Below are 12479 nucleotides of genomic sequence, written 5' to 3' on the forward strand. Positions count from 1 at the left end.
CTTGTGAGTTCTCACGTCTTATTTTTGTCTCACTTTTCATACAGTCACATAATCACAAAACGGGAGAAAGGTAGGAAGTTGTTAGCTGATTCTTGGTTTAGTTCCAAAAATATCTTAAATTCTTGGCATTTGACTTAGGATTAGATAAGAGAACATTAGTTGTATGAAAAAAAAAACTCCTAAAGATTCTATATTGGGTAACACCATTGAATATATATTTTAGAGTAAAATCTTTGATTATTTAAAAAGCAAAAAAATATATATTATATTGCTAAGGATTTCAATGGTGGGTAACAGTGACACCATTAGAATTGCTCTAACTACACTTAAAATAATAGGTTTGGATGGGTTGTGTGTGCGAGTGGAAAGTCATTTATTGCTAAGTCAGAAATTTATGATTTTTCACGTGCACAGTGTATTCCTAGATTAGTTTCTCAAAAAATTAAAGAATATATGGAAACAGATACAATCCTAAACGACAAAATGATATACAAATCTGCAATTCAAGAAACATTATATGATGATTCATAGTTTTATTTTTAGCGTAATCGCATAATCATTTTACAGTTCGCTATTTTTTTTTTTGTAACTTACAGTTCGCTATTTTGCATGCACATAACACTAGTATTAAAAAAAACATATATAGTGTTTTTTTTTGTAAAAGAAAAAAACATATATAGTGTTGCGTCAATGCATCTGCGTTTTCACTTTGCAATGTAATAATCATGCCATTCACGCATATACATATAGACGATTACTATATACTCCATTAATGGTAACTGGTTTCAGAAGATTATGGGGAAACTATCTCACATTCATTTGAACCGTGTACAGTATATTCACACAAACAAAACCAAAAGTTTAATTTTTGAGATGAGAATGATTATACGCCAAACAACTAATAGTAAAGGTTTAGCGTTGAAAAAACAATAATAAAAGGTTAGTTATTAAGACAGGCGTGAGCATATGGTATCATAAACAAATGATGGTGAACACTGACTATGGGGCCAAGCCAAACCTCCATAATTGCAACCTTGTGCTTCTTCTCTTCCTTTTTCTCCTTTACTTGATAAATTTCTTTATAGTTTTTTTTCGTTTTCTTACCTCTTAATTTCTCTTTTCACTAGACTAAAGCTATTCCATCTATGTTGTTATAGAAAAATGAGTTAATCATAGGCTCATAGCTTATGAGTGATAAGTCGAGATGCCTAAACGGAGAAGTAAGTGACTTTAATTATGCTGCATAGTTAAAAAAATCATGTGTAATTGGAACCGATCGCAAACTAAGCAATGGCCAACTTAATTTAATGACGAAAATGTTGGTTAATAACTAAAACGATTGCAATTGTGAAGCAAAGACGAATTCCTTCCAGTTTTTATGCTCATCAAGAAGTACATCGGTGTTTCTACATAACATCCTATATATATACTTTTTTGGGTCGTTAGGTGGATTCACTTTTTCCCATATTCTAACGTTAATAACGATCCTGATTAGTTTATGATAATCCCTTGTTTTAAAAAATAAAAAATAAACATGCGAATCACCAATTTATCGACTCGTTTCAAACTGCCATGATTGTGTAGTTGACTAATGAGATCATCATATAAGTGACCTTTTACCTTATAAATTATTTTATACAAAACAAAATTTTCGATTTTACTATTTTGAACTTGAATTACCAACTTAATAGTTTTACTTTAATATACAATTGGATTCTACTATTTTGTTAAGATGATCTACACATATTTAGGATAAGGCCAGTTATCAATACGCAATCCAAGTCCACAATATAGTGACCCTATTTCAAAATTAGCGTCTTCGGTGATCTACATCATGCATTATGTGATACAAGGATCCCCATGTGCTTTGAAAGGCGCAGAGTATGAGCGAACTCCGCCCCCAAATTAAACAGCAACAACTAGTTAAAGAAAAAACATTCAAATAGTTGTCTTCCTTAAAAGGAACCTAGTCGTCTTCCTTAAAAGGAAACTAGTCTTTCAAAATACTTGAAAACAACTACAATCTACAATTCGCAAAACGGATCACTTTCATCGCTAAACTCGAGTTAGCACTCAGAACACACAATATATGTTATATCCCCTGCATTCACTTTATTTTTCTTTTGGCTCAACTAGTTCACGGAATATGTATTGAACTCCTTATATATGTTATTACATTACAAGAAAATAAAAAAAGTTAAATAACACAAGTATTATGTAGAAGCAAGAACAAAAATACAAAAGCAACAAGAAGAAGATAAACCTACTCTCTTCTATGTTTTTACTTTTTTGGATGTGTATCTGCCGGTTTAGCTTCTGGCTTCTTCTTAGCATACATGTACATGACTGCACCCGAGATAGCTAATCCTGCGATAACCATGTTGGTGTAACTGTATGGCAAGTTACGGCGTTGGTGGAGAACACCGCCCGGATTATTCCCTGGTGGCCTCTTCGATGATTCAGCCCCTGCGGCTTTCACTCCCTCTGTACCCATCTTCGTCGTATCCGCTGTTTTCCTCCAGTCATTTTCTCCAGCCATTTGTGTTCAGTTCAGTACTGCAGTTTGATCTTGAAACTATACTAACCAAAGAAGTAATGGAATTGTTTTAGTAAATGGGTTGTGGAGATATAGTAAGAGTCATTAAGACACGTAATGCACTGAGTTTGATAATGTGTATCAGGGACACCTAGGCAGGTGTCATGCCTTGGATTAGCCAGGTGCAAAGAATATGATAATAGATTCATATTTACAAGTACAATATCTACTTTTATTTGTCTTCTGCTTCTTCTGGGCTGAGAGGAGAGATATGTCTTTTATTCATCTTTTCAACATCTAGGCCCAACCCTTTATAGAAGCCCAATTCTAATAGCCAACAAAAAGGTAAAAACAGAAACGGCTAAGCTTGACCAGTTCTCCAGGGGATCATGTCTTGACTCTTTCCCATCCGTTAACGTCACCTTTCACCAACAGGCAACGGCTATTTCAACGTCTCCTTTATTTATTTTTATTTTTTTCATAAACTTCAACGGCTAGTAAAGCCTCTCTTTAGTTCTATAAAAACCACACAAGATCCTCCCAGTCTCTTCATCTTCAACTCATTCAACACACTCACACTAACATTCAGTACAAAAATATTTGTTAGCTATGTCTCCTTCTCTTCTGGTAACCATCTGCCTCTGCATTTTCTTCTTGTCCGTAAATGCCAATGAGGTTACCGTCGGTGGAAAGTCCGGTGGCTGGAAGATCCCTCCTTCCTCTTCTTACTCTTTCAACGAATGGGGTGACAAGTCTCGCTTCAAAATCGGCGACTTTCTCGGTATATATAACTTCAATTCTCATTTCTCTTTATTACATAATCATCGATACAACTCTGTTTCTGACATTGTCGCATGTTTTTTTTTTTAATTCCAGTTTTCAGCTACGAAGCCGGTAAAGACTCAGTTCTGCAAGTGACGAGAGAGGCCTACGAGAAATGCAACACCACGAGCCCGAAAGCCAGCTACACAGCAGATGGGAACACCAAGGTGAAGCTAGACCAACCCGGTCCGGTCTACTTCATCAGTGGAACGCAAGGTCACTGTCAAAAGGGTCAGAAGCTTCGCCTTGTCGTTTACATTCCTCATGTCTCTGCTTTCTCTCCGGCTCCTTCACCGTCCGACGGTCCCGCCGTTGCGCCTACTAGTGGCGCTGCTAAGCTCATCAGCTCCTTTGGTGTCGTTGGGCTTGTTGTTGGATTCTGGGCCTTCTTCTGAGAGAAACTTAAATCTGAATCCTATTCTATTTATTAATTTTTCAAACATCTCCCTGGTCTTGTTGTTACTAATTTAGTACTCACAAGATCAAATCAAAATTATTCATATAATCTGAAACGCTTTTGCACTTATTTCTGGATTAATTAGTGGACCTATCAACACTCTAACAACCAAGTGAAACAATGGTTATAAAACGTTTTAATTAGTTTATACTTAACACCTAAAAAGGAATAATTTAGAATGTTTCCATCAGTCCAGAGCATTCTCTTCAAGCAAAACAAAGAAAAACACTTTTTTTTTCGTCTAATGGTTTATTATATAAAAGAACAAGGCCCAAAACCGGGCCAAACCCATTCCGACATACAAGGGACCAACAAGGCCTGAATACAACAAAACCAAAAGCCCGACATAAAGGGTCTAAAAAACCTAAAGCTCACAAACGCATCCATGCGTCACTTGCAATACCACGCGTCCATAGGGCTCACCAAACCGACCACGCGCTCCAATCCACCGATTGCATGAGACACGTGTCTTCTATCCATCCCTTCACGAACCAACGGCCGGAATTTTTGTCGGAGAAAACGAAAAGAAACTTGTTTCACCGGGACACGCCGTCGACAAACCACCGCGCCCATCGTCGTCACAATACCCTCCGGAAAGCTTCATCAAGCCTATCTTGAGATCTCATCCGGAGCCTAAACGTACCACCACTTACGAACCAAAGAGTATCGAAACGATGACCATTCTCGATCATCGCCCAAACCGTAGATCTATTCCGAAAGTCGACGAGGCACGGTTAAAGAAGCCCCTACCCCTTAATCCAACCATCAGAACTTTTAACACTCGGGAACCCCGAGTTCCAAAGAACCAGAGAGCTTCATCTTCAAAGAGAAGAAGGCGACAACGTTAGAGAGACAAAGCCGGCAGTACAAAGTCTTAAGGAACCTCCGCCTCCGGAATCATAAGCCGGCACCGACGGATTGAATTAAAACCTGTCATCGGGAACCAAAATCTGAGAAAACTACCGCCGGGGAACCACCACGATCAATTTCTCTCTCAAGAAGAAGAGAGAAGACGGAGCGTCTACCATTCCCGATGCTCCAAATAACATATGGGTCAACTTGTTTTGTTATAAGTGAAAAAAAAAAACTTATAAAAGGAAAAGGAAATAATAATTCAAGGAATTTTTTTTTTTTTTAACACATAATTCAAGGAAATTAAACGGCCTAATCGTGAAGAGAAGTAGGGTGTAACAGCAGGCCTGTATAATGGGCCTCTTATTGGGCCGTAAGATAATTTACGAGGGAAGAAAAAATACGGTGAGAAGCTAGTTAGCGAAGCGAGCGAGCCACTGAGATTTTATCCTTTCGACAAGATCTTTTTCACCGGAGATTCTCCCGGTTCACCGGAATAACTATGAAGACTCTCACACTTGAAATGTGACGAACCATCTCTCTTTCGGCTTCAACTTCTATTGGTTTAGTTATTAAAGATGACAGCTTTACTCTGCTCTACGAGTCTCTGCGGCGATATCACGGTCAGTGATGCTTTTCCAGTTAGTAACATCAAAGGAAGATTAAAGTTCCAACCTTTGAATATTGGGTCTGTGTTTCATCGGAAGAAACATCGGATAAAGACCATGAGATCGTGTAGTGTTGTAGTAGTCTCCATGAAAAGTTCCGATTTTTCAGTTTCTATGACGAACAAGAAGACATTTATATCTTCAGGTGAAGAAGTCACCAAGGTTTTAACTTCCTTTCCTGATACCGACTCCGCGTTTTCGTATTTCAAATCAGTAGCTGAGAGTTCTTATCTAGTTCACACCACTGAGACTTGCAACTACATGCTTGAAGCTTTGAGGGTTGATGGTAAAACGGAGGAAATGGCTTACGTGTTTGATTTGATGCAGAAGAGAATCATAAAGAGGGATGGTACCACGTTCTTGACTATATTCAAGTCTCTTTCCGTGAAGGGTGGGTTGAGCCGAGCGCCTTATGCACTTGGGAGGATGAGAGAGTCTGGTTTTGTGTTGAATGCGTATTCGTACAACGGGTTGATTCATCTCTTGCTTAAGTCCAGGTTCTGCACAGAGGCGATGGAGGTTTACAGGAGGATGGTGTTTGATGGTTTTAGGCCTAGTCTGAAGACTTACTCTTCGCTTATGGTGGGGCTGGGGAGAAGAAGAGACACTGAAGGTGTGATGGGTTTGCTTGAAGAGATGGAGACGTTGGGGTTGAAGCCGAACGTCTACACGTTTACGATATGTATAAGGGTGCTCGGTAGAGCGGGGAAGATTAGTGAAGCGTATGGTTTACTGAAGCGGATGGATGATGAAGGATGTGGACCTGATGTGGTTACCTACACTGTTCTTATTGATGCTCTTTGTACCGCTGGGAAGCTTGACTGTGCTAAGGAGGTTTTTGCGAAGATGAAAACGGGAAGACACAAACCGGACCGTGTGACTTACATTACTTTGTTGGATAGGTTTAGTGACAACAGAGATTTGGATTCAGTGAGGGAGTTTTGGAGTGAGATGGAGAAGGATGGTCATGTACCTGATGTTGTGACCTTCACCATTCTCGTAGATGCTTTGTGCAAAGCTGGGAGTTTTGGTGAGGCGTTTGATACGTTGGACGTGATGAGGGAGCAAGGTGTCTCACCTAACCTACATACGTACAACACTTTGATCTGTGGTCTCTTAAGAGTTCATAGGTTGGACGATGCACTTGAGCTTTTTGGTAGAATGGAGTCTCTGGGCGTTAAGCCTACTGCGTATACGTACATTGTTTTCATTGATTACTATGGAAAGACTGGAGATTCCGTCAGTGCTCTTGAGACTTTTGAGAAGATGAAGAACAAAGGAATAGCTCCAAACGTTGTAGCCTGTAACGCGTCTCTCTACAGTCTAGCTAAAGCGGGAAGAGTACAGGAAGCAAAGGAGATCTTCTATGGCTTGAAGAACATAGGGCTAGCCCCTGATTCGGTAACCTATAACATGATGATGAGGTGTTATAGTAAGGTTGGGGAGATAGACGAAGCCCTCAAGCTGCTCTCTGAGATGGTGGAGAACAACTGTGAACCTGATGTAATCGTTGTTAATTCTTTGATCAACACGCTTTTCAAGGCTGATAGAGTAGATGAGGCGTGGGAGATGTTTACGAGAATGAAGGAGATGAAACTCAAGCCTACTGTTGTGACTTACAACACATTGCTCTCAGGTTTAGGCAAAAATGGAAAGACTCAGGAGGCGATTGAATTGTTTGAAGGGATGGGGAAGAAAGGCTGTCCACCTAATACAGTAACTTTCAACACTCTCTTTGACTGTCTTTGCAAAAACGACGAGGTGACTCTAGCCTTGAAGATGTTGTTCAAGATGATGGACATGGGTTGTGTCCCTGATGTTTTCACGTACAATACTATTATCTATGGTTTGATGAAGAATGGTCAAGTCAAAGAAGCGATGTCTTTCTTCCACCAGATGAAGAAACTGGTGTACCCTGATTTTGTCACCCTCTGCACTCTTCTTCCAGGTGTTGTCAAGGCCGGTTTAGTCGAAGATGCTTACAAGATCATCGCTAACTTTCTTCACAGCTGTGCAGAACAACCAGCTGGTCTTTTTTGGGAAGACTTGATGGGATCTGTCTTGGTTGAAGCTGGAATAGACAATGCAGTTTCATTTTCTGAGAGGTTGGTCGTTAATGGGATTTGTCAAGATGGTGAATCGATCCTGGTGCCAATGATCAGATATTCTTTCAAACATGGTAACCCCTCAGGTGCCAAAACTTTATTTGAGAAGTTCACAAAAGATCTTGGTGTTCATCCCAAACTCCCGGCCTATAATCTGCTAATCGGTGGGCTTCTTGAAGCTGATATGATTGAAACAGCACACGAACTGTTCCTAGAGATGAAGAGCACTGGTTGCATCATCCCAGATGTTGCTACCTACAACTTCTTGCTTGATGCTTATGGAAAATCAGGAAAAATAGACCAGCTCTTTGAGCTGTACAGAGAGATGTCTTCCCATGAGTGCGCACCAAACACAATAACTCACAACATTGTCATGTCCGGACTCGTGAAATCAGGAAATGTGGACGAGGCTCTTGATTTATACTATGACCTTATCAGTGATGGTGACTTCTCTCCAACTCCTTGCACATATGGTCCCCTTATAGACGGTCTCTCCAAATCAGGAAGATTGTATGAAGCAAAACAACTCTTTGAAGGAATGTTGGACTATGGCTGCAGGCCAAACTGTGCTATCTACAACATTCTCATCAACGGGTTCGGAAAAGCGGGCGAGGCTGATGCAGCGTGCAAGTTGTTCAAAAGGATGGTTAAAGAAGGTGTAAGACCGGATCTCAAGACTTACTCGGTTCTAGTGGATTGCCTTTGCATGGTCGGAAGAGTGGAGGAAGGCTTGCATTACTTCAGGGAGCTGAAGGAATCTGGCCTTGATCCTGATGTAGTTTGTTACAATCTCATAATCAACGGACTAGGGAAATCTCAGAGACTGGAAGAAGCTCTTGAGCTTTACAATGAGATGAAGGACAACAGCAGCAGAGGAATCACCCCTGATCTATACACTTACAACTCCTTGATTCTGAATTTTGGTATGGCGGGAATGGTGGAAGAAGCTGGGAAGATATACAATGAGATACAGAGAGTTGGTCTTGAGCCAAACGTTTTTACATTTAACGCTATGATCCGTGGATACAGCTTGTCTGGAAAACCTGAGCACGCTTACGCCGTGTACCAGACAATGGTGACTGGTGGTTTCAGCCCCAACACAGGGACATATGAACAGCTTCCGAATAGAGCTTGACAATTTACACAGCAGAGCTCTACACTAAAGTGAAGCAACTGCAGAAGAGTCTTGTGTCATGTAAAGTGTACAAAACATAATGTTGTGTAAATGTCATATTGTTTTTTATTGAAGGCCAAACAACATAACGAGTCAATCATTCCTTCTGTATTATTGGAACTCGTGGGACAAAAGTCTAGAGGAAGAGGAACTGAAACCTCCAGAAAAGTCAGATTGTAGCTAATTAATGTCTTTCAAAAGAATTTACAATGTGAAAATCAAACTACTATATGCATCATCTTCGTTGGCTCAGAGAATGGGGCTAGTTTGATGAGCTAAGGCTCATTGTGGCTTGATGCTTCAGCTTGGCTAGGTTTTGCTTTCGTGGACTGAACAGGCTTCTTGAACTGAACCAAGATCATGGTCATGTTATCACAGCCTTCACCACCTGCTGTGTTTGGAGCCAAGCATCTATCTAGAACTTTTTCACATACCACTGAGAGTTTGGTTTCCTGAATATTACCGACCAAAAGAGACTTGTAGCATCCAACTGGAGGAAAGAAATTTAGTTAATCCAAAAGAAGACAAATCAAAGTTAGTTTACCGTATTCATCTGTTCATGTATAAAATCAACGAGTTGTTGGCTTGTCATGCAGTCCCTGCAGATATGAGATGAACCAAGACGAGGTGTTTTCAAACATGTAATGAACTTGTCTGGAAAACAAGATTACAAAGTTTAAAATGATTTTTACCAAATTCCATCGCAGGCAAGAACAAGGAAATCATCATCATCACAGAGTTCAACCTGAAGAGAGAAACTAAAATGTGACACAAAGAAGATGTTTTTTCAGGAGAAAGAGAAGAAGAGGCATTAGATTCCACTTACAGTGTTTACATCAGGACTGGCGGTAACGATTTGCTTTTCAGTTGGCAAAAACTTATTCTGCTTGAATTCCATGTCACCTGTAAAGGACTAGCTCCACTCAAGAGACTGCATGTAAAACGAGTTGCACTGTGTAAAAGAAGAGGTTACCGATAGCTCTTGCTAGGTTCAAGCTTCCATTGACACGACCAGCGTGAATAAACCCACCAGCTTTCAATATCCTTTCTCTCTCAGCTTCAAGATCTGGTTTGTGATCTCTAGAAAGATTGTAAGCCTGCAAAACAAAAAAGTAAAGACGCCAAAGTCTTGATCAAGATGCCTTACAAAAAGCGTACTTTACCTGACCCTTTCTGGATATGACACAACGTGAGTCACCAGCATTTGCAACAAATAGCTGCTTGTGTCTAATAACAGCCACACATGCTGTGCTACCAGAATTAGGTCCAGTAAAATCAGAATGAGGCCCCTGTTTTGGACAAAGCAACAAGTCTCAGTGATTCTGATTGGATCTTCTATAAACAAAAGAAGAAGTGAGACTCAAAACTAGCAGAGACAGGTAACAAAGATTTTTACATCCTCAAAAGCCCAAGCATCAGGTCTATTAGCGCTGTCTCCGCTTCTTGGTGACCATATAAACCCTTCAATCATTCCGCTGAACTTATTGATCTTGTCACCTAGTATCGCCAGTTCTCGCCATCCTCTCTGCCCTTGCATCATCTCATCCATTCTACAATTAACCACAGCAAAAAAAAAAACTGACTCTTGTTGCTGCAGAATTAAGTTGGTAAAAGAAAAGAAGAAGATAATGGTTACCTGAAAAAAGCCTTTTGAAGAGAAGTCCCTACATCTCCAGCAGCATATGCCTCATCACTGAGAACCTGCTGGTGTAGATACTTGGCACAGAACTTTGAAACAACTTTACCTACACCACTACCCAAAATGCATTTGAGTACAAGAACAAAGATTCCATGTGATAAATGTTATATTTTACCTCCATGGCCATCATAGACACCCAAGAAGGAAGTGTTATCATCCAGATCAAGAATTGCAGCATGCTATTAAAGTTTGAAAAAAAAAACATTTTGACTGGATCAGAGAAAGAACAAAAGAAAAAAAAAAAGCAAAAGGTTCCAACTTTTGTTTTGTCACTCACAGCATCTTCCATGGTGGCACGCCAACCTTGCATAGAGGACAAACCATATCTAAGTTTATCATTCTCTCCATCTTCTGACAACTTATCTGTTTTGGGTGAACTTAGGTATATTCCCATCTCTTTTCTGCACATGAATCAAGAAACGAATAATCAAATCCAAAAATACCAAATTTTGAGCATCAAAATGGAAACTTGATCTCAGAAGAGACCTGTGATCTTAGTCTTTTCCAATACAAAACCAAAACAAAGAGGCTTGAATCAAGATTAGAGACTTTAACACTAGTGGTAATAATATAACAGAACCGGAATTAGAAAGGAAGCAATTCAAATGGATCAAAAGAGAGGGTACGTGATGGTCTCTCACATATCTGGCTCGAGACCAGAAGAAATGAGGAGATCGGAATAGATTTAGAGGGAACAAGATGAAACCTTTGATTATGGACGGGACGGCGTTGTGAGAAAAAGTCTTGTTTTTTTTTTGTTTTTTCGAACAAAAGAGCAACGAAAGTTCCTCACTTTGTTTTCTTCTCCTCCTTACTCGTAGCCATCGCAACACATTCCACCTGTAATGTGTCTTTTACAAAATTCAAAATACGTATGTGTATGATTTGATTTGGTGGGTCATCAAATAATAAATTACCGTAACTGAATTGGGGAGTTGGTTATTTTTGGTGGGTAACTTTTCAGCTCTGTAAATGGTAAATTATGCTGAAAAGTTATCTATTTTAGCTGGAGAGATTTTCAATTTTTAACCTGTTTTTTATATAATTTGTAAATAATATTGTGGTGATTCTGAATATTTTCACAAATGATTATGAATTTTTAAAAAAATATATTGTCGTGGACAAATATAACAAATTTGTTGTTGATCATGGTGTTAAACTAAAACATATGGAGAGAAGAACTGCATAAAAATGATATTACATTCTTTTTTGCCAAAAAAAATGTAATGATATTACATTCTTGAACTTTTAGAAACAATTCTAAAAAAATTGGAAACAGTTCTGAATCTTTCGGAAACGTTTTAATCCGTTAGAAGCAATTCTGAATTCTTTACAAGCAATTCTGAACCCTTTAAAAAATATAGTGTGATTGACAAATATATCAAATCTGTGGTTGATCACAATGTTAAAATAAAGCACGCCAAAAGAGAAATTGTGAAAATGTGATATTACGATTTAAAATCCTTTATAGACAATTTTAAACCATTCATAAATAATTACGAGCTTTCTAAAAACAATCTAAACCACGGTCGATCCAAGTTTAGATTAGAAACAATTTGTAAAATAGTATAGCAGTGATTCTAAACCCTTTCTACTCTTTTCACTTTATTTTTATTCTGATTTAGTAAAATGTTACTGTTGGTTAAAATAGTGTAATATATTACACTACTTTTATTCTATTTTGAAGTAATTGGGCTGAAATCATTTTGATTGGATGAAAACCAAAATAACTGAACAAAAAAAAATCTTTAACTCCACTTTATTATCGGCAAAAATGCAATACAGTCACAGCTTAAATATATATATATTTTAAAGAGAACATATTTAGACATATCAATTAACATTTAGATGAAAAGTGGTCTTACAACATGGTTATGTTTTAGAGAGACCACACAACATTAAATTCTGCCTAAAATTTGGAGCGATGAACAAACCACATGCGTTGCATTTGCATTGTGACTGGCCTTCACCAAACATAGCTTTTGCACCGCTCAGTTTTTTTTCATTTTATATCTTCATGTATGTCTTCTGGAAACCGTGAACATAGTATGGACGACGTGTTTAAACTAGGACCGCAGTATTTTCTTGATAATTTTAATAGCCATTGTGTGTGTAAAAGTTGGTAGTCACGAATATAAAATGGAAGCATCATATATTCATATGAAT

The 12479-nt window shown here is 38.7% G+C and overlaps 3 protein-coding genes across 4 annotated transcripts; 2 read left to right on the forward strand and 1 right to left on the reverse strand.

Annotated features, from left to right (window-relative positions):
• Positions 1 to 3088: 3088 nt before the first annotated feature.
• On the forward strand, positions 3089 to 3884 carry LOC130511944 (early nodulin-like protein 15). The gene is made up of 2 exons (XM_057009889.1): positions 3089 to 3317; positions 3413 to 3884. The coding sequence occupies exons 1-2, from the start codon at positions 3146 to 3148 to the stop codon at positions 3751 to 3753; spliced, it is 513 nt and encodes a 170-aa protein (XP_056865869.1). The 5' UTR covers positions 3089 to 3145; the 3' UTR covers positions 3754 to 3884.
• Positions 3885 to 5084: 1200 nt separating this feature from the next.
• Positions 5085 to 8728, forward strand: LOC108854769 (pentatricopeptide repeat-containing protein At4g31850, chloroplastic). The gene has a single exon (XM_018628419.2). The coding sequence runs from the start codon at positions 5246 to 5248 to the stop codon at positions 8573 to 8575; it is 3330 nt and encodes a 1109-aa protein (XP_018483921.1). The 5' UTR covers positions 5085 to 5245; the 3' UTR covers positions 8576 to 8728.
• On the reverse strand, positions 8701 to 11178 carry LOC108854770 (probable protein phosphatase 2C 60). 2 transcript variants are annotated; one of them, XM_018628420.2, is made up of 11 exons: positions 11020 to 11178; positions 10591 to 10714; positions 10429 to 10492; positions 10251 to 10359; positions 10011 to 10164; positions 9778 to 9903; positions 9588 to 9711; positions 9441 to 9517; positions 9307 to 9359; positions 9159 to 9213; positions 8701 to 9066 (listed from the first exon to the last, which is right to left on the reverse strand). In XM_018628420.2, exons 2-11 carry the CDS (start codon positions 10705 to 10707, stop codon positions 8890 to 8892), a joined length of 1056 nt encoding a protein of 351 aa, XP_018483922.1. In that variant the 5' UTR covers positions 10708 to 10714; positions 11020 to 11178; the 3' UTR covers positions 8701 to 8889. The 2 variants fall into 2 exon arrangements, with proteins under 2 accessions (XP_018483922.1, XP_056863424.1); XM_057007444.1 differs by lacking the exon at positions 11020 to 11178 and adding an exon at positions 10800 to 11005.
• Between the last annotated feature and the right edge of the window lie 1301 nt (positions 11179 to 12479).

The sequence above is a fragment of the Raphanus sativus genome, chromosome 4 (genome assembly GCF_000801105.2).
Source record: "Raphanus sativus cultivar WK10039 chromosome 4, ASM80110v3, whole genome shotgun sequence".
Taxonomy (NCBI): Eukaryota; Viridiplantae; Streptophyta; class Magnoliopsida; order Brassicales; family Brassicaceae; genus Raphanus; species Raphanus sativus.